We start from the raw sequence: 22,779 nt of genomic DNA on the forward strand, positions 1-22,779 counted from the left end.
ACTGACTTTAGGACAGGGAGTCTCATGACTCACACACCTAACTTCTCTAATATGAGGAAACATTTTACTTTTGCTGATTGCGGTGTTTGTGTCCTACTGGGAATAGTCGCTTTTAATTCAGTTTTACACTTTTAAAATATGTTGAGTTGGGGAATACGAGTGGAAAATAATATTACTGAGCCTTTTGGACTCCAGAGGAAACCTGACAGATTGTGTTTCTTGTGCGCTAAGACAACAGTGTCTACTATTATAGATAAGTGGGTTTATATGAGACCCTGCAGCCGCTAATAGTAAACTTAAAGTACTTCCAAACCTGTGACAGGAAAGAGCAATCGATCCTTCCTGTTAGCTGCTGAGTGAACTATAGTTTTCATGTTGTAGTCTGCTCAGTAATGACACTAAACCAAAAAAAAATCTGCATCCTCTAGTCTAGAAAGACCAATGTTTACCTTTGGGATGGCCACTCTCTCTGTTTTCTCAGGTCCCTCCTCGGAGTCGGAGCAGGTGTGTGTGTCTGCAGGGACGCGAGGCCGATGGAGAGGCTGGAGGTTGATCTGGGTGCTGAGCAGGTTGTGGACGGCTTTCAGAGAGCTGCAGGTGTTGGGTGGCAGCGACGTGTCCGCCAGCAGGTCTGAGATCAAACCGTGGGCCTCGCCCATCACCGCGATGTCTACCACCACGCTGGTGCCCGAAGACTAGACGGGAGGGAAGGTAAGAGAAAGGAGTTCATGTGGATTAATGAAGTGACAAACCAGTCGACAAATGTCACTGATGAGTGAATGAAGACGACGTGGTTGTCGGTGTGGCGTGCACAACGCGTGCCTTTAGAACAAATGATACATCTTACAGTTGGAAATGAACCTCCACGTCCACACATCGTGTTTACGAACATGATCTCACTTACTGATATTAGTCAGAGTCAGCAACTGCATTTTGTGAAAAAGGCTGAATGAATGAAAAATTTGCAAACCGCAGGTTGCATTTCACAACTAGGCTCTTGCAACTTTTGTGTTTGTATGTGAAAATATCAGAATCGGCACATTTCCTTTATAGTAGGTCTGGCGAATTATTAAAAGTGTTTTAATATGCTGCAAACCGTGGCAGTTTATTTGTAACTAATGTAGGTTAATGAGGCTACCAGGAAGGGTGATCTCAGTAATAAATAAATAAATAAATTAATTAATTAATTTAGAGATAACATGCAGGGATTTTTCTTTTTTTAATCCCGTGACCAATGGATTTGTTGATGAGAAGGCACAATATCAGTTGAAAGAATATTTTTCTTAGATGACTACAGGCCTATTAAAAAAAAGACACCTGAGCAAGGCAGCAAGCAGTAGACTACAACACACAGCACATGGATAGTGAACTATTATTCAAGGTGTATTATCATTATTATTGTTATTGGTAATGCCACAAACGGGGAGAACACTGAACAAAAACAGTTGGTAACACTTTATATCAAGGAACACATATTCACCCTTAACTAGGTGCTTAGAAGGCTTAGAACAAGGCTTACAAGTAGCATACTAGGTACAATCTTAATTCATGTCGTAATAGAGGTAGAATAAGGTTATGCAGAATAAGGTGTTGATACATTCTTAATAATTACTAATAAAGGCCTATTATGCGTGTTCCCTAGATAGTTTAGAATATCACTTTTGTCTGTGATGACAATATGACTGTAGTCTATCATAAAAGACAAGCATGTTTAAAATAAGTGTAATGACAGTGACTGCTCCCTTAAAACTTACAGGTGCATTATGTAATAAATCTAAAGCAACTGGCCATATAATCCTCATAATATGCCACAGAGACTCAATGTTCATATAACAAACTGAACTCACCAACAACAACAGTACAGCCAAAATATTTGCATTAAAAAAACATTTTGCAGACCACAAATCATATTTATGTTTTGAAATCATGTTTTGGCATGTGGCGCCACCTGCTGCCATCTACCAATCATTGCAGTCTGTAGAGTCTCAGCTGCCGAGCAACCACGGGTTGCCAGTTACGTCTGAGCTACAATGGCGGAGGAAACAAAACCTAAACGACCTCTGTATTTTGAATTTGAGTGTAGTAGCCATTTTTGGCCACATTCTTACATATGGCGCCTTTAAAGCTTGACACATTTTTGAATACCAAACTGTCATATTTGCTCTGGATTTTCTTGCTGGATATTGTTTGTTTGTTGATACTAAAGCTGATGCAAAACACATGTCTCTGTAGAAATACAGAAACTATTTTTATAGGCTTTTTTTGTTTGTTTTTCACCAATGTTGGTACTATGAGTATGGCGTTTAGGAAAGGAAATATTCAATTCTTCTCTCTGTTGTCTCCCTACTTCTACTTTCTGTTAGGTTTCTTTTTCTCTACGTCACATACAGTCACTTTTAACGTGAGTTAGATAACAAGAAGTGGGTCGAGAAAAGGGGGGTGTGGGGGGGGGGACATAAAAGGCAACACGAGCGGGACCTCTCTCCTGTATTCAAACAGAGTGACAGATGATTCTCATCATTTTCTTCCTCAAACAGATTGTATTATCTCTTCAAACACGTCCAGGGCTCAGCGCTGTGATGTGACGAGTAAATGCGTCGCGCATCGTGGGACGACCGTTTCCTGGAAGAGTGTACACGTGCGCATGAAACGAGTGTGCATGTGTCACCTCAACCTGAACAAAACCCATTAGACCACTCCAGAGCTTTATGACATCCTGCTATTGTGACATTTACCCATTACCTGGCAGTAATGGACTCTGTTCAGCTAATGTCAGGGAGAGACTGAGATAGAGGGAGCTTGTGTGTGTGTGTGTGTGTGCGTTTGTGTGTGTTGCATCCGTTGACTTTTCTCTGTTATAATGTTTAGTGAGTTTATTTTACTCAAGTTTTTTTTTTTTTTTTTTTTAAATAAAATAATCAATGGCCCTGTGTGTGTGCGCGCAACATACATACATAAGCATTTTGAGCTGATGAAGTGCTACACACTGATGTCGTATGGAGACACAGTGAAGAGAGGCGAGGGGAGGGAGAAGGTTATCGATTCCTCCCGGCGTAAAGGCCCACAGGAGACAGCAGGGGGAGCGATGGTCAATGAGTGAATCAACAGTGGGTGCACGCAGATATGTGTACGTACACATACACACACACACACACACAGGCATGTAATCAGAATTGCCCCTTGGGACGAGTCTGTCAGGCTTTCAGAATAATACAGTACATGTTGCACACAGAACAATGACTCATAACCCCCCCCCCCCAATAATGCAATGCACTGTAACAGAAGACAAATAAGATCTAAAGTCATCCGTCAAGGTGCTTAGAATAGAACGACTGATCATGATCATGATGGTAACACTAACGGTTCCATTGAGAACCATTTTGATCCAGAAAACCCTTTAAAACCCCACTTTCCTGAATGAAGGGTTTTAAAAGGGTTCCTGGTGGAACCTTTATAAAATGTTCTACCTGGAGCCAAAAAGGGTTCTCCTATGAAGACAAGCTGAAGAACCTTATGATGTGATTGCACCTTGAACTGTGCATCAGTGGGACTTATTTATTCCCTTTGGTGTACATGTATGTTTACATTGTCATCATGGCAATATACATTAATACAAAGTTCAAATCTAACGAACAAGTGACAAAACCAACAATTTACTATAATTACCCTTTTTTTTCTTCTCTTATTTCCTCTCGCATATCTGCCGTTTCCTACTATTTCAATTTTCTGCCTCTACCACCCCATCCCCCCCCAGCACTCTCCTGAGAGGCAGTTAGGAGATATGTAGGCAGATCAGGCAGAAAGGCAGATGGTGAAAGCAGAGAGAGAGAGCGAGAGAGAGAGATAAAGAGAGAGAGTGACAGGGAGATGAAGCAAGAGAAAGCAAATGATAGATACTGTGCAAAAGAGGAGCCGAGTCCACAGGCAGGACCGTGACCAGTCAAGTGAAAAAGCGAACCGCTCACTCAAGTAGGCCAGCTGAGCTTCCCCACAGTTTTGCTCTGTGATGGCTGTAAATGCACAGTATTCACTGCTTATTATTGTGTCTGTTCTGCAACACTAAGACGACAGCGGGAGAGTCTCCGATACGAAGGATGCCTTTACACCTCTCTCTTTCCCCCATTCAGCTTTAAGAATTAATGCTGAAGCAGGAGTATCCGACCAAGCATGTCAGAAGCCAAGTTCATGTTCTGGATGCAGGATTACGACTGTAGAATTGCAAACAGTTCCCAAGCAATTAATCCTTAACAAAGGCATATATCGATTTGTAAATAACATTTGGTAAAGTAGGTTTGCAAGTCAGCGTGAGACGAGGCCGCCAGAACAACCACACGTGTTTGTTATTATGCAGTAAATCTCCTCTGTGTTGTCGAAAACGATACAAAATCAATCGGTGGTGATGTTTAAGTTGTCCGCACGTTGTTGACGGATGACACATCTGTCTCTCTGTCAACACTCGGCCCTGCGGATTCACAGCGATGATGATAGCGAATGTTTGAGCAGTGACTTCACTCCTTCACCAGTCTCTCACTCTCTCATGTGAATCTGACCTAAAAACTTCCATGTAGCAGGAAGCTTAATTTAGACATTGCATCACATTGTCCTAATTAAACCATCTCATCACTACTGATTAAATGGCTTTTCCTCTTTTTTCTGCACACGCACTCACACAAGCTCAGCACATTTAACAGCATACACAAACTCAAGGGCAGGGACTCCAGTTACACCAATACTGAACCTGATTACGAGGATATGCGTTGTCCTGATGGCGCCCTGTGATACTCGCCGAGTGCCTCCTATGCATCGTTCGCCTTTAGTTTGAACACAACCAGCCAATCTAAGAATCCTTTAAAACAGAAGCTTTAAAATCTCCCTTTTCCTTCAAATGCACAGTTCAAATGTCACAGTTCTAGGAGACTCGGTCCAAGGCAGCTGACATTTAAGTGACATATCCCACAAACACTTCCTCGCAACTCTCCTCTCCTCCGCTGCTTCATGAACCTCCCTCTGTCCTTTCACCCGCCCCTGCCTCTGCATCAGCCGAGTGCAAATGTTCGCCGATGGTTCAGGGATGAGGCGACCTGCGGCGCGGGCAAATCGGTTGTATTGAAAATACCTGGTTGCCAGGATACCTTGGAACAAAGATCAAAGTGACTCGTCTATGGACCATAAAATAGTTGTTTGGGGCTCTGTTAGACACAGTTATACTACACCCACTACTTGTCGAGTGTTTCCTGTGATAGCAGGTGATGCATGACAACCAAGCAGCGAGACCTGTGCGTTATCAGAAGAGGGCTTTGTGCATCAGGAAACCCGAGGAAATCATATTGATTCATTAAAAGTCCATTTTTAAAGTGGGAGGTTCGTTGTTGTGTCGAGGAAATGGATGATTTAAATGTTAAAGCAACAAAATGGAAAAGGAAAAAGTGGTGAGTGTAACTCAAAGACGGTTTGTCTGCATGTAAAATTAGCTGAATGTTTGTGTTTTCATTTCGCATTAAACAGGGTATATGCAGGAATCCTGAAGTTAAGCTTTTTAAGCCTTTTTCCAAGACCTTTTCAAAATATTTTAAAGGTCTCATATTATGCAAAATCAAGTTTTTAATCATTTTATTACTTATATTTGGGACTCTGTAGGCCCTAACAGTGTGAAAAAAGATGAGTCGCTCATGTTTTTGTGGTCGTCCTCAGTCTAAGTTCAGGAGATAAAACATGTAGTGTTGACTTCCGTGTTCATTGGGACGTCACAATGCGCAAAATTCCTGGAAATTGTTCTTTCTGGGGCTCCGCTTTGTCCGTAAAACATGTGAGAGTGCTGGCGAGGGCAACGGCATCCGAAAACTGGAAGTCCGCGAGAAGTTCTATTCTCGGCTCCACAGTGCAGCACAGAGTCCTACACAAACTTCCAGCCTCAGAGGATATATCTGTCCAGTGGATACATGTTATATATGACGGCAATGTGCCTGCTAGAACACTTTTTTTTTTTTTTTTTTTTAAAGCCATACTACTAAATCAAGCATTCTGAACAGGGCTGTTTTGGCAGGGTGATTGAACTGTTGTGGTGCTTCATCCTTATGGTATTTAGACCAAAGCATGTCACAGACATGTTCATTAGGACACCAGGGAACTAGTTTAACTTGGAGAAATAGGGTATAATATGGGATCTTTAAGACCTTATCGCCACTTCAAGCTGACACATATTTAACTTACAAAACAGTGTTGGTTTGCAATAAACTTACATAACCCATGTCTGACAATTTTGGAGTTCATTTTGTGCGGTTTCGGATATTATTTTCTCGTCAGGAGGAGCGCGTTCACTGTCCCAAGATTCGTAAGGTCACATGCATGTGCGCGGCCCAGAGCCAATCTTGCAGGGCGAGCATGCCTTTACATTGTTGTTTTTAACAAATGTGGGGAGGAAAATAAATATATTCATGCAAACTTTTTGCAATCAAACTCTATGCAAAAAAATGTAGTCCCTCATGAAATTGTGATTAAGACTTTTTAATACTTTTTAAGAGCCTTAAGTATCCCAAAATTGATTTGTCAGACAGCAGCAACATTGATAGCACAACGGATTACACTGTGCGATGCCTCTGTATATGCAAAAATGCTCCCACAGTCAGGTGTAAAGGTAAAGCTTTTGAATGATGAAGGATACACATAAAGTGGTCCAAAAATAACACATTGCAGCTTAAAGCCAAATAATTGCATGCTGTGTGATGAATTACTCTAAAATAATACATTTAAAGTGATTTAACACAAGTTAACTATGCAACACTATGTTATTTTTCTTAAAGTCATTCATTTACATGATCAAATGCTTTGACACTACTAATAATAACATTTAATCAACAGACTCAATGGCAACCCGAGGCTAATTGTAAGGGAATTGGGTTTCTAACTTGAAAATAACCAGTTCAAATCCCAGGACAGGTCAGGGGCCCCACAGCCCAACCACCATTGCTGCCAACTGCTCCATCACCCAGTTGTGCAAAATTCAGAGATCAAATTTACTTTCACTAATTGGTGTGCAAATGAAACTAATCCTAATTCAAGGTCGCCTGAGACTTTAGTTGATGATACGAACACCCAACATGTGAGCAGCTCAGTACATCAGAGACAAGCATCGAAACAACACTGCACTAGTATCACACTGACCCACAACGAAATGGCACGAGACAAAATAAAAGTAGTGAGAACATTTATCAGCCAAACAGAGCAGAATGAGCTCCTTATCAGTTGAAAAAAAAGTGTAGTGAAGATGATTCCAACACAATTACTCCAATAGTTTGACCTGTAATGCATGTTATTGTGAGTTTTTGGGTGAATGTAAAGTAAAAACAACACCCACACATTTATATGATTAATAACAAAAAAAACCCTCCCAATATTAAAACACAAACACAAAAAATAAGCTTTCTTTTCACAAATATCCCTCCTCCCCTTTTCCCTCCTGTCCACACTGACCTGGAATCTGCTCAGAATTCTCTTGTAGTTCCATTCTGGCTGGCACATTTTCTGAAAATAAGAACAAAAGCTACAGTCAGGGAATCTTCCCACTGTGCAACGATGAGTTGGTTCAGAACCTCCTCTCTGTTCTTCTTCTGTCTCTCTTTCACTCTCCCCTCCCTGCATCCCCCTCTCCTCCAGCCCCATCTAAAAATGAAATAAGAGCAGGTGCTGCTGATGAGAAAAAAAAAAAACCATCACCATAACTGCTGGAGGGCTGATCCACATATGGCTGCCCGCACCCTGCACACACCACCGTCCTCGAGCTCTCCACTTGCTGCAATGGTTTTTCATTTTTCTTCAATATGAGAAAAAGTATAATCCAGTTTCTTGGCGGCTAAACAATGGCATTCCATAAATGCGGACGCTTTGTTTTAGGACGTTTTTGTGACATACGGCGAAAGTAAAAAATGTCAAGTTGTTTTTGTGTCATCATGATGTCGAAGACCCGCTCAGTCTTTGACTTGGGTGTATTATCAAACTCCTCTTGGAGACATGATGTGAAGGTCAAAATCCTACATTGTGTTGCTTTAAGAGAATCTTTTTTTTGTTTTCCTATGCTGAATAGGGCTGAGCAATTAATTAAAATTATATCGCAATTGCAAAAAATATGAAAAAAAAAATATGACCTACGAGGAGGCGATTTGTTGAAGCCAAAATGTGTCAAAATATCATTTTAGATTGATTATTGTCTTGAGTTTGTTTCTTACAGATCTGCACAAATATCAGACTGTAATCCTTTTAAATATGTTTTTCGATGAAAAGGAGCTAAAAAAAATACCGTATCGCTCAGGGAAGGGAGGGGGTGAGCAGAGGAGCAGTTCTTTGTTGTAAATTTCAGCCTCTCCTCTAGATGGCACTATAAACTACTTCACCTTTAAGTAATAAATCTAAAGCAACTGGCCATAAAATCCTCCTAATATTTCACAGAGACTCAGGAATAATGTTCATATAACAAACTGAACACACCAACAACAACAGTACAGCCAAAATATTCACATTAAAAAAAAAAAAATCATGTTTTGGCATGTGGCGGCACCTACCGCTGTCTACCAATCATTGCGGTCAGTAGAGTCTCAGCTGCCAGTTGCGGGTTGCCAGTTACGTCTGAGCTACAATGGCGGAGAAAATGAAACCTAAAAGACCTCGATATTCTGAATTTGAGTGTAGTAACCGTTTATGGCCACATTCTTACATATGGCGCCTTTAATGCTGAATGTCATGTGGTGTTATATGTAGGCACATGCTAATGTGGTAGCAGCTCAACTCAAAATTGACATGCGTGCAATTAGTCGGGACAACATACGGTATTATCGCTTAACAGGATTAAAGGCACTTTGGTGAAGTTAATCGTGGTGAATTTCTATTAACGCGTTAATCGTGAATGAAGAAAAACATCGATATTTCACGAGAGTGACTTGAAAGACCTGTCTTATTCACCAGCATACAGTGCTTTATTTCTTAACGTGCCTATAGAGAGCTGAATGTTTCCTTGCAGCTTATCATTAATTAATTCATCAACTATGATCACGCTATTATTTTTCACTAGAAATGTATCCCATCTGTGATCTCTCTGAGCACTGTAAGTGCAGAAACCGAAGGCTGCACCTGTTTAAAATGATTAAAGCATGGTTTTATTGCAGTAATGTTTTGCTTTAATATCGTTACAATAATTACTTTGGTTAAGATGACGTAAACTGTAAAACTCACATGACCTTATTGCAAAGATTTCAGTCAGAGAGATTTCAAAAAGCAAACACTCGCTGTTATTTATGAACTTTTGACCAGGATGTTTTGTATGTAAAATGAACTGGGTAATTCTGGATTATCATTATTAATTACTAGTGCCAGAACCAGTGTGTATGTGGCTGTGAGTGCTGTGGGTTTGTGCTGCGTCCGTGTGCAGCCCTCGCTGCCACAGTTCACGGGCTGATGTCATAAAGTGAGATGACCTGCTCCAGCGCAACTGGAGATGACTTTTCATCTTGAATGGCAGACGAAATAATCTGCCTAATACAGCGAGTTCACGTTTTTTTAATGAGAGCTCCTCAGAGCGGATGCCGAGGTTCTTTGGAAGAGCCGTTGTTGTTGTTGTTGAATAGCGCTGAGATCCTCGCTCGGGTAAATCATATGTTGTATACACTTCGTTTTAAAAATACGTTGTTTTTGCCTACGACGGTTGTGTCACAGTCGGGTTCAATAAACAGTGAGGTCACAGGGCTACACAAACACACACACACACACACACACACAGCTGCAGAAACAAGCGTTGAGAAAACCAAACGAGTCCCTTTTCTCTCTCCATCACTGTCGACACACACACACTTTTGAGCTCCCATCATCGCTGTCGTCCTCTGAGCTCCGCCGTCTCTTGATGACCTCCATTACGCTTCAAGTGCACTTCTCACGTCAACTTTAAAGGACGCTGGGAAATCACAGAGGCCTAATGCACTTCTGAACCACATAATCTCCGATGGCGCCATCATTCACTGTTAAGTTGACAACTATTTATTTCGCTCATGCAAATAGAGTATGAGGCAGGACACTGAGAGGTGAAATATTATTACTGTATAATGTGATCCTTTGGTAGAGGAAGTTGAGTTTAAACCAGAACTTCATATATATACATATATGTGTATATATGTATATATATATGTATGTGTGTTAATATATATATATATATATATATATGTATGTGTATATATATATGTATATGTATGTGTGTATATATATATTTGTATGTATATATATGTATGTGTGTATATATATATTTGTATGTATATATATGTATGTGTATATATATATGTGTATGTGTATATATAAATGTATATGTATATATAAATGTATATATATATGTATATGTATATGTATATATGTATATGTATATATATATATATATATATATGTATATATATGTATATATATGTATATACACGTATAAATACGTATATGTATACGTATATTTATATTTATATGTATATGTATATGTATATGTATATGTATATGTATATATACATATACATATACATATACATATACATATACATATACATATATCAAAATAATGGACTTATTTACATGCTTTTCCAGAACAGGTTATTCTAGTTCCATTATTAATCCATCTATAAATGAATTTGATTAAATTGAAGATATTGATATATATTATTGAAAATAGAATTGCAGATTTTAAACTGAGATATTTGGTGTGAGGAGGAGATAGCAAAGTGGGAGGGTTTGAGAAAATACCATTTAATAATAATTTTAATAATAATAAAAAAAAATATATAACTGAAATCTCCGGACACAAACTGACCAAAAAGGTTAATTAAACACCTTCATTTGTGTTTTGGGAGTTTCCACCATCCCACACCTCTGCTTTTCACATGCATGCGTAAACACACTGCACACTGCAGGGGGAGCCCTTTTTGTTTACATGAACACTGCAAGTGTCGACAGCCCTATTGTGCAGTAGCAGAACTTAAATTGGTTCACAGGGACAAGCTCTATGTGCAAAAGCAACACATTTTTAGCAGGAGCACAGAAGTCGTAAGGTAAAAAAACTCATGATTTGATTCAAGTTTACTTTGGGTATAAATGTAATTGTGAGGGGATGGGAACAGACACAGAGTACATTCAGTTTATATTGATACATTTCAGGTTCAGACGAGGTTGGATCTCATCCCAGTATGATCTGGACAGCCAGCTCACCTGTCCAATAACATAGGAGATACGTTTACTTACATCTGTTTCTCAGATGTTATTTCTAAAGATCTGCATCATCCACAGAACCAAGAATCCAAGAACCCATATTGGTCGAGTATAGCGTGTTGTCTCAACAGTGAGGATGCAGTTGCACTAAGCATTAAGCATCATGCTGCATGCTCACATGCTACATTGTGGTTCAACCATGGAAAAGGAAGTGGAAAGATGAAGAAATGTGCCGACAACTTGCTGACAGATGCAAAGGTGTTTGACAGTACATGCAAAACCTTTCATCATGCAACACACACACACACACACAGGTGACATAAACAGGGGTAGAGAAAGATGAAACTATGAAACTATGAAAATAATGCCACTGCTTTTTTTTTTTTTTTCTGTCAGCTTTAGCTCATTTTTACTGTGTATGTTATTCAAACATACTGTAGATAGCATTTGTTATCTACATTTGTGGAGGGTAAAGCATTAGAAGATGGATGGATGGTACTTTATTAAAGGTGCTGCTACTGAAGTATTCACTGAAGTCACTGACAACAGGAGGAAGAGCCAACAGCTAAAAAAAAGAATTATGTTACAAGTCTGCCAATCCGATAATTTACAATACTAACACGTGCTCAGAACACACACATACTTATGAGGCAGCTTATTATTATGAGAGCATTAGCTTATCAGAGGATATTCAGTGCACATTGTCTTTCTCCATGAAAGCTGGGGGTGCTATCTACAGATAGATGCTATATCCTGACTGGCAAGAAAACGTGACGCCTACCTCCCAGCGGAGGGGACTCCCTTCTGCTTTATCAGCTTGACATGACGTCATCTCGTCATTTAAATAACTAGCCACCGTGCTAGCCGCTCATCAATTCTCGTTTTTTTAAACAGAGCTGAGTTACGCTTGTTCTCCTCACCATCGATAAGGTTACGATTCCGACTTGCTGCACCCGCAGCTGACATTGTCATACCATATAGTACTAGGAAACCTTATGTGCGCCCCCTGCTGGATTCTAAGGGGTACTACTACTTAAAATTGGCGCTCAAGAGATGCAGCCTACACTTCAAGCTTGAACTTTACATCGAAGTAATATAGAATTTCGAATAAAAAGTGACAGTCCTACATCTTTTAGATTTTTGACTTGACACCATTTCATATAGGTCAGTCTACAGGCCACTGTCGAAGAAGTTGAGGAAGGTCTCATTTTTTAATGTCATAATATGATCTTTCCATTCATTGGCATTAGAACAATTATTAATGCATGAATAATATATATATATATATATATATATATGCATACCCTTTAAAATAGTTGCTGCACAATTATTTTTGAGGCTCACTGAGTAGTAATCGGGAGAACGGAGCCTCTTTTTCTTTGTCACTCTGCCCTTGCATTGGTGAGCATGCAGAAACACTGTAACCTAATAATCACTCCAACCAGAACGTTCAAGAGTAATGTTGAACTGAGGCTCAGTTACAACGACTTAGAAGTAATCAAAAAAAATCTACTTTCCTCATGACATTGTGACAGTACCTCAAGTTAAAGTTACTCCATGTTGCTTTTTTTTTTAAAAAAGAAGAAGAAGAAGCTTTGTTGGCTTAGGTGAAGAGACCTGATGGATTTGTCGGTCCGCGCCACACACACACACACACGCACTCACAAATAACTGAGTGATGTGAGCGTGTAATAGGATCAATATGCAATCACTTGTGTGGTCTGCTTTCACGGTGCATTGACAGGAGCCCTGATATGCTGATTGGGAACAATTAGTGTCCATGAGCAGAGCTAACATGGTTTCGACTAATGATGACTTTATGTCTAAATACAAGTGTAAGTGTGTGTGTGTGTGGTGTGAGTCATCATCACTGTCAATCCAACACACACGCACACTCACACACACAATTTGCCTAATCCATTTGGCATTCCTGCTGTGCTGAGTGTGTTAACGTGTGCAAGACTCTTAGGGTCACAATTTGTTAGGTGTAGTACTGTCAAATGGCCAGCTTTAACTAACTGCCACATGATCAAATCCAGTTCTTCATTTTTGCAATTATCTTTCAAATTTTGTCTGCAGAGTATATTGAAAATGTGTCGTCATCACCACTATAATATAAGCATGGATATTGATTATTCTTATGATTATAGCCAGTCAATCATTTAATGTGACTATTTGTGAGTATATTAAATGGATACATAATTAAGAGACATGGTTTTTTCTCTTTATCCTCCTGGTCACATGGTGTAGCTGTGCTTTGAGTCCTGGTCTGAGTGTAACAATACAGTGTGGAGTCACTGTAGGTTTACATTTTTATTCACTTTTAAACCTGCGGTGTTGTGCTGCAGGGCCAGCTCAGGCAGGTCCAAGTAAAGTTTCCATTAAAACACAACAGGAAGTCCTCACAACAGCAGTGTTTCAGATAATACCCAGTGGCTATAATCTTGTAGCTTTGCTTGAAATGCCGATCCCTAATAGATATCACAAAGACCCCTTAAAGTGTGATCTGCCCACAGCCTCATACCCCAAAGATTTGGTGGGCAGAGAAATGAGAAGTTGAGACATACATTGCAGTTTGATTTAAAGGGGACATATTATGCAAAATCAACGTTTTAATCATTTAAATCCTTATATTTGGGACTCAGGAGGCCCTATCAGTCGGCAAAGTGTGAAAAAAGATGACTCACTCATGTTTGTGGTACACGAGATAAAACACGCAATGTTGACTTCCGCACTCATTGCGACGTCACAATGTGCTAAATTCCTGGAATTGTTGTCTCGCGGAGCCCCGCTTTGTCCGTGAAACACACGAGAGTGCTGGCGAGGGCAACGGTATCTGAAAAACTGGAAGTTCGCAAAAAACTTTGTTCTTGGCTCCACAGTGCAGCACAGAGTTCTACACAAACTTCCAGCCTCAGAGGATTTATCTGTCCAGTGGATACAGGTTATATATAACGGCAATGTTCCTGCTAGAACCTGCAAAGGATCAATTTTCCAAATGCTAACTGCTGTTAGCTCCCAGTAGCCTCTGTGGCTGATGTCATTTCCTGTCCCTTAAGTTTCGTTTTACTTTATTTTAAGGTGGATCTTTAAGGTGGACCTAAAGAGATACTACTAAACCGACTATTCTGAACAGGGCTGTTTTGGCAGGGTGATTGAACTGCTGTGGTGCTTCATCCTTATGGTATTTTGACCAAAGCATGTCACAGACATGTTCACTATGACACCAGGGAACTAGATTAACTTGCAGAAATATGGTGTAATATGACCCCTTTAAATTATTATGTTTGCAATTATTTAGGGATTCTCAGGCTTCCTCCTATGGTCCAAAAAGAGGTGAACCACAACTATCACCCAATGTCAGCTGAGACTGACACATCTTCCCCGCAACCCTCATGTGGAGGACAAAGGGGTAGAAGATGGATGGATGGACAATTATTTGCATTAATTTAACTTATTTATCTTAAATTTGTTGCATATTTTTTTTTGTCTAGGTCTATCTTAGCAGTGATCCCAAAGCAGAACAACAATGTAACGCTGTATACTTCATATTCGTTCAGAACCAGCATCATAATATTCAACAACATATTACAAATTGCATGTTTTCACAATATTGTTTCGCCCCGGCTTCAAATAAATTATTCCAAGCTGACTGTTTTTGGTTTGTGGAACACATTGTTTAGTTTTCAGTCATTTTGCACACATGTGCGACATTACTCATCTGTGAAAAAAAAACAAATTTATATTAAAATCCTGATACTCATCCTCCTCGTAGCAGTCGACTGCACTGAGCAATTATAGCGTATTCAAATATTTAGCACTTTCATCCATAAATAAAGGACTGTCGAGCAGCAATACCTGAGATCACGGTTATCACACGCATCACAACTATCTCTTTATCTGTGCGTATTTGTCATGTCTCTCCGCCCTCCCCCCCCTCTCTTTTCTGCCTCAGCTGGGATTTTGTAAGAACAGTTGCATGGTCAGTGGGGGATTGGGTCCATCAAAGGCTGAGTCGTGACAAGAGTATGTGAGTGTGTGTGTGTTTCGTTGCACTTGTGTGTGCTCGGGCCTTATGTTTGTGTGTATGTAAATCATCATTTATTCATTACAATAGCTGTTTCCCCTAAATGCAAAAACAAATATATATATATAAATCACAAGATGAGTTCCAGCTGTTGTTTGTAAGAGATTTCATTCATATGACCCAACAGCACTATTAAATGAAAAATAAAAATCAATCCGTGATGTATTTTGAGTACATTCATATAGTATGATATGAGTTATATAAGTTAAGCAAGCTACTCAGAAATACAATACAGTAGTGCAATAGTAGACCGACGTCAAAATAAGTAAATAACCTCAAGCCATTTCTCCCTTACTGAAACTCTACTGTGAGCAAAAGAGGTAAATATAGATTCCAACTGCTATTGTGTACACAAGGTACACTTAGTCCCAAGATTAGATGCATTTTATGCATGAAAAATGCAGATAAACAGACCAGACTTTCTCCCAAATGTATTATTTTTCAAGTAAGCCTCCCATCGTCATCGTGACACACTAGGTAAATGACACACAGAGTGTTTGTGTGTGCAGGGTGGGGAACTTTGTTATTATGACACTGTTTTTCTCACTTTCCAAAGAAATTGTGGCAGTATGGAAAACAACAACAACAGCATAACCTTTTTAAAAAGTTCAAAATATGGTAAAAAACTTTTTTTTATATAATTGTGGGCCTTAAGGCACGAGAGACAATTATTTTGGGGCTGTTGAGATTGATATGACTGCAGGATTCTTAAGCCACCTCATTGACTGCAGGGCTTCATATTGCATTTACGCTTAAAGGTATCATATTATACCCTATTATAACCTAGTTCCCTGGTGTCCTAATAAACATGTCTGTGACATGCTTTGATCAAAATACCATAAGGATGAAGCACCACAGCAGTTCAATCACCCTGCCAAAACAGCCCTGTTCAGAACACTCTGTTTTGTAGTATCTCTTTAGGTCCACCTTAAAAAAAAAAGTAAAACGAAACTTAAGGGACAGGAAATGACATTGGCTACAGAGGCTACTGGGAGCTAATAGCAGTTAGCATTTGGAAAAGTGATCATTTGCAGGCTCTAGCAGGCACATTGCTGTCATATATATAACATGAATCCACTGGATAGATAAATCCTCTGAGGCTGGAAGTTTGTGTAGAACTCTGTGCTGCACTGTGGAGACAAGAATTGAACTTTTCACGAACTTCCAGTTTTTAGATACTCGCCAGCACTCTCGTGTGTTTTACAGACAAAGCAGAGCTCCGCGAGACAACAATTCCAGGAATTTAGCCCATTGTGACATTGTGACGTCCCAATGTGTGTGTAAGTCAACATTGCATGGATTTAAATGATTAAAAAGTTGATTTTGCATAATATGTCCCCTTTAAAATATTTTCATATTGCTCTCTAGAGGAGACCGTAATTAATCATCAATAAGGTAAATTGTGAGGGTTAATTATCAGAGGACGCAACTCCATGCATTTAATGCCATTGTGTGTTAATACTTCATGTTAAAACTTGTACATTCATCACTTTGTGAACTGTGCTGAATGAAAAACTAATCCATATTTGCATTTTTTACCTTCTTAAACTAATAGAATTATAAGAGTGTGTATTCATATTGTTCTACCGTCCATCTTTACGCCCACTGATTAAGAGATACAGCGTTTCATCCTGGTTCTCCCATCCCCTCAAAGGCTCCAAGGCTAAGTGGAGTGCTTTTCCCTCATGTTGTACCCATGTTAGGCCACTGACGCCAGCTTGTCATTCTCTACTCGTATTACTGCGAGAGCGTAGTGCGTCACAGCTCCCGCAACCCACTTCTCTCTGTCAGCCCTCTGCTCTGGCTGATTGACACTGACGTTGCCAGGCATTAGTATTTCTGGAGGAGTCCCACGGGGACAATGTAAGCGTCCAGACACTGGTCTTCCATTCGGAGACGCACGCATAATGACTTCCATCCCTTTATTTATTTATTTTTTTTGTCTCTCTGCTTCTTCAGTTTTTTCTCTTTCATGTATTTTTCCTCTGAAATCTTCCAGATGCCACTTCTCCAACATTTTCTGTTCGCGCAGCACTTTTAGCTGCACTTTTGTGTTTATTTCATCCTCTCACAAATGAACGACAGAACCAAAGACAATTGCAACAAAACAACAGTCCAAACAAAACGATGCATTTAAAAATACATACTATTTTCAATTGCCTCACCTGGCAATAATGATCTTCTGATGAACTAATGAACCAATTCATTATGAGATCTGGACCAGTTTTAAGAACCCGGTTTAATTTGCAATCCTACACATTTTCCATTTCAAAATTCCATACTTTTCCAGACTCAAATTTCCAGACTTCTCGGAGGATTTTTCAGTCGATATTAAACATCTGAATAGCAATTGTTAGATGCCTATCATGTAAATAAATGGTTTTAAAATCAACTAGCGTTGACCCATGACACCGTCACGGTCGACAATAGGTCGCTAGAAGCTAGCTAGCTCGACGAAAATAATAAATAAATGAGAATCGCGGTCAGTAACAGTAACCATGGTAACTCAACACCATTACACAGCCAGCTTAATTAGTTTCATATCATCTACAGGTAGGCTATGTTGCGTTAGTACAGGGGTTCTCAAAGTTTTCATACCTGAGGGCCAATTTAGGAACCAAACGTTGGACTGAGGGCCGCCAAAGGAAATAAAAGAAGGAAAACAAATAAACAGAAAGAAATCCCATTTTGTAATAATTTTAATGACCAGATTGCAGTTCTACAGTTTAGCGTTAAGTAATATAAGCGTCAATATAATGTAATTTAACCATTAATACAATAACGCATTATAATTTACTGGCTAATTACCCAGTATTTTGGCCATTGTTCTTACCTTCTAATTACAGGTTAATACCAAGTAACACTGTTTCTGTTATCATATATTTACTGGGTAAATAGCTAGTAATTGGGGGCTGTAGCTACCTGCTTATTAGCAGCTTATAACCCAATAATACACTAAAATACACCATATAGAAACCAGGTAAAGACCCAGTATTTTTGTTTACACTTATTGGTCTGTATCCAGTAATGTCCAATAAACATTTAACTATCAACTGTAAATTCATTGTGGGCCGCCAGATATGTTTCTACGGGCCGCCATTGGCCTCCGGGCCGCACTTTGAGAACCAATGCGTTAGTAACTTGTTTTGATTTGTATATATTGAATTTTAGAAAATGAGATAATAGTCTGGAAACAACACAAACATGTTTCCATACTTTTTTCCCCTTTTCCATACTTATCCAGACATGGAAATTACTCTCATTAAATGCCATACTTTTCCATGCTGTGTAGCAACGCTGTATTAATTCCTTGTTTTAAGACCGTGAGAGAAGGCTGTCAATATTATTAGGAGAGGTTGTTTGTATTGTTTTTGCCTAACCTATATATCGACTCTATATAATAAATGTGTGTGGAAATATTGCGCTGTGTGAACTTTTACAAGTACGATTAGTGATTCACACGCTGGACCTTCTCTGTTCAAAGTTACAAACTATTTACACCAGAATTCTTTGCAACAGAAAACTTGTATTATTTTTAGATTAAAGGGCAACAAATTAATAGGGTTGTTTATCGGAGCAATTTCTCCACAGGGACTTCAAGTCAGACCTTCTAGTAGAGGCCTGTAAACACAGAGTATTTCTCTCCATTATTTAGTTTAACATATGACATCTGAGAGACCAGCAACTAAAAGAAAAGTAAATCTATAGAAAGAAAGTGGGCTCTTCAGGGTAGACTTGTCTTCGGGGCGAAACCAAAGACACTCAGCTTCATCCAATAATGTCTTTCTCATTGAATTCCATGTTGAATGAGATTGAAGAGAGAGAGAGAGACGGAGAGAGGGGGGTGATGGGGGAAAAAAAAGTGGGAGGAGAATAGAGTCAGAGAAAGCAAATGAAAGAATCACAATGACATTAGCACAAGCTGCATCAAGCCTAAAAGAACTAAACGTGTGTGTGTGTGTGTGTGTGTGTGTGTGTGTGTGTGTGTCCGATCATGAGTAAGCGATCAAGAAAGGCAGAGATGGAAAGGAAGAGAGAGAGAGAGAGCGGGAGCAGTGCACACGCTGCACACACAGCACAGCCTTGGGCTACTCCTTCGTCTGCTGCTCATCAGATGAGAACCCAGCGCTCACTTTGTGATGCTTTACCACTGCAGCTCACAGAGAAAACAGGCTGCCATTTATAGCATGGATCCAATTATCTCTGAATATTAAAACTTGACCTGAAATGGACTCGTTACCTGGTTCAACATGGCCCCCCCTAAAAAAAAGAAGTCTTTGATACACATCAAGCACCATATGGGAAAATAAATGGTCTATGATCTGTAGGGTTTTTGTTGTTGTTGTTGTTTTTAAATGAATGTACGATGCAGTTAGATGCCACATTCATATTCCCATTTTGTTAAATCTTAGGCCAATTAACAATCCAAGTCACTTCAACGCAGCACCCGCACTGCTCTGCATGTTTGTAAATGCAATGTAATCAGGCAAATTAGGCCACCACGGTACACTACACAAGGCACGCTCGGGAGCAAAATAAGGAGGGGTTAAATTTTATTTTTCATGACTAATCTCATTACAGCATCGGATCATGGTTGACTCGCACTCTACCTGCCTGATGAACAAGGAATTGTTGTATCTGACATGATTAGCGTCACAAAAGAAGAAGTCATGTTCTACAATTTGTGACACACTCTATGTGATCTCCCTAATTATCCATTCATTGTCTACTGTTTAATCTTCCACATGAGCGTCGTGGTGGGGAGGGGACCTGGTGCTAATCCCAGCTGACATAGGGCAAAAAACAGGGTACACCTTGAACAGGTCGTCAGTCCATCACTCTCATACTCAGATTAACCTGTTTTTTGGATTCTGAGAGGAAATCGGAAAACCTGGCTAAAACCCACGCGCACACACAAGGAGAACATGCTAACTTCCCACGTTCTGACCGGGTGGTTGTGAACTTATTGGTCACTATCCATAACACTGTGGAGAGCATTAACACACTCGGCAGGTTTACATGCATGTTAAAAGTCTGCTTTTAGTAAGACTAAGACAATCATTTGGTTTTCTTACTGTCATGTAAACACGTTAGTCCAACTAAAATCGAGCTAGTCTTAGTCGGACTAGCGTACCTAGCTCATATCATGTGGCTGACTGGAAAAATAACTGGGAGCTAGAAAGGGCGTTTCGCGATTCTGTTTTCTCACGCCACGAGACAGGTTCCCTCTGAGTATTTCGATTTTCGAAACGCATATCGTTACAGCCCTAATACTCGGACTTGGCAAGTTGTCCGATTGTCGAGTCTTAGTCAGACTATGGCCTTAGCTCAACTAAGCTGTGCATGTAAGCGTACCAACTGACCACTAGGGGAGGGATTTTGTTTATTTTTCATTCATATAAACAAATAGTGGTTTAGTAGGTTTATAACTGGCCTGATGTCAATGTTCAAAACAATTCAAACATAAATATGTATTTTAAAAATGAACATTTTATTTTCATGTCCAAGGGCATAAGACACAGAGTAAATACTGAGCTTTCGGACTGAGTCTTTGCCAAATAAGGACGTGAACCTGGAATATTCATATAAACATGGTTCTCTTTAGTCCGTCCGTTGCGTCGCTGCCAAATCCGTGTTCTGCAGATTTGAAAGTGAAATGGGCCACACATCTGTAGCTGAGCTGAACCTGGTCTGGTTTCAGCGTGGCTGTGCTGGGATGATTGAGAATTCAGAGAAGGCAAATCAGGACTGGAGCCAGGCAGAGACACAAGCGCGCATGCACACACACACACACACACACACATCAGCAGTGTCTTACATAACACAGTGAGTGATGGCAGCTGAGGACATAATAATACTGCCATTGGCGTTTGTCCTGTGAAAGTTGGACAGGAAGGAAATCGGGGAGAAAAGGGAGAAAGACGAGCAGATAAGAAAGTGACAAAAAAGAGAGGGAAAGAATTAAGAGACGTGAAGTTTTTCTTGTTGTTTGTTTTTTTGAATGCAGATGCCTGAGGCAATAATGTGTCCCAACTCCAGCAATAGTGCAGCTTATAGCAAGACTATGATGCATTAAAAATCGAATACGGCCTTTTCTACAGCCTCTGTTTCAATTCAATAAAAGGAAATTTTCTTTTAAAAAAAAAAGAAAAAAACATATGCAGCCTCACAGTATCTCTTCAAAGACACATTGAAAAATGCTGATCAGAAACATTTCTTACATTTCTGCTGAGGTAAAACGAGACATACTGGAGATAAGGAACAAAAACAGAAACCTCCTTTCAAACGTTCCATCATAGTCACTTTCTCCTTAAACAAGCACTCACTTGTTTTAACTGTAAGAAATTAGATATATAAATATGACTTTATACCACAGGGGTTTGATGTGAACTTACCTATAAAAGGTTTAGCGCTGTCCCAATTTCTTATGCAATTAATTTTACAGTTGTACACATTTGTGTCTTCAGGTTCTGATGTAATGGCACCAAAACAATCAAACACAGATTCAATATTGTGGGTTTGATCTTTTCTTTTCAAAAATCCCCTTTGGGTTGTTGTTTTCAACTTTAGGTTTTCCTTAAACTAAAATTATACTTAAAAATAAAATGAAAATTTCAAGCTAATAATGTTCTATCAAGAATGTCATCCTATAAAGTCACCTCAGACAATATATGAACTATGAAGCTGTGAACAACACATTTGTGCTGAGTAACGAATGAAAAGAAGAAATAACCAAACATGACTCAGCTCAAATGGTTTTGCAGATTTGTATTTGCATTTTTAGAAGATTTTTGTTTTGATTTTGCATTTTTGTATCCGTCCAAAATCCGATGCAGTGATTTTGACTGATACCAATTCCCATCCCTAAAGAAAAAGTGAAAATACTTTTTTTTTTTTACTGAAATAATTTGAGAACAAAGCATAAGAAAAACGAAACAACAACAAAAAAACACAAGCATTCTTGTCTTCCAGATGAGACCACGAGTGAATTTATTGTCTCTTCACACAGACAAACCTTGGCAATTAACTTCTCGATGTACGTCATCAATGTGTGTGTGTGTGTGTGAGTGTGAATGTGTGTGTGTGTCAGAGCGAGTGTGTGATGGGTATGTGTGCATTATGAGGGATAATGGAAGGGAAAAACACTCCCAGATGCATGTGATGCAATTATACCCTTGATTATCTGATTGGGTAATCTACAGGCAGGCTGGAAGCGTCCAAGACAAACACACTATCGGCAGACTGTTGACTGAGCGTAAAACACTAACAAGGATGGACACACACACACACACACACCCACACACACACACACACACACCCACACACACACATACACACACCTGTATTTGAGCATGTGCTCAACGGTGCATGGATACAGTGAACACCAAACAATAAGACTGCGAGGAAACCAGTGGTGCTTTTCACTTCATCACAAAAAAAAAGTATTTATGTATTTATGTCTTGTCCACATA

At 39.5% G+C, this 22,779-nt stretch overlaps 1 protein-coding gene across 1 annotated transcript in view; it reads right to left on the minus strand.

Moving 5' to 3' along the window:
• Positions 1 to 22,779, minus strand: part of LOC310925390 (cGMP-inhibited 3',5'-cyclic phosphodiesterase 3A-like) — a gene marked incomplete at both ends in the record, with an annotated part of 50,016 nt that overhangs the window by 12,955 nt on the left and 14,282 nt on the right. Inside the window, one exon of the mRNA XM_083887338.1 lies at positions 450 to 695. Coding sequence (XP_083743464.1) covers positions 450 to 695 — 246 coding nt within the window. The remainder of the gene's footprint in view (positions 1 to 449; positions 696 to 22,779) is intronic.

This window comes from Microchirus variegatus (genome assembly GCF_963457635.1).
Source record: "Microchirus variegatus genome assembly, chromosome: 3".
Lineage (NCBI taxonomy): Eukaryota > Metazoa > Chordata > Actinopteri > Pleuronectiformes > Soleidae > Microchirus > Microchirus variegatus.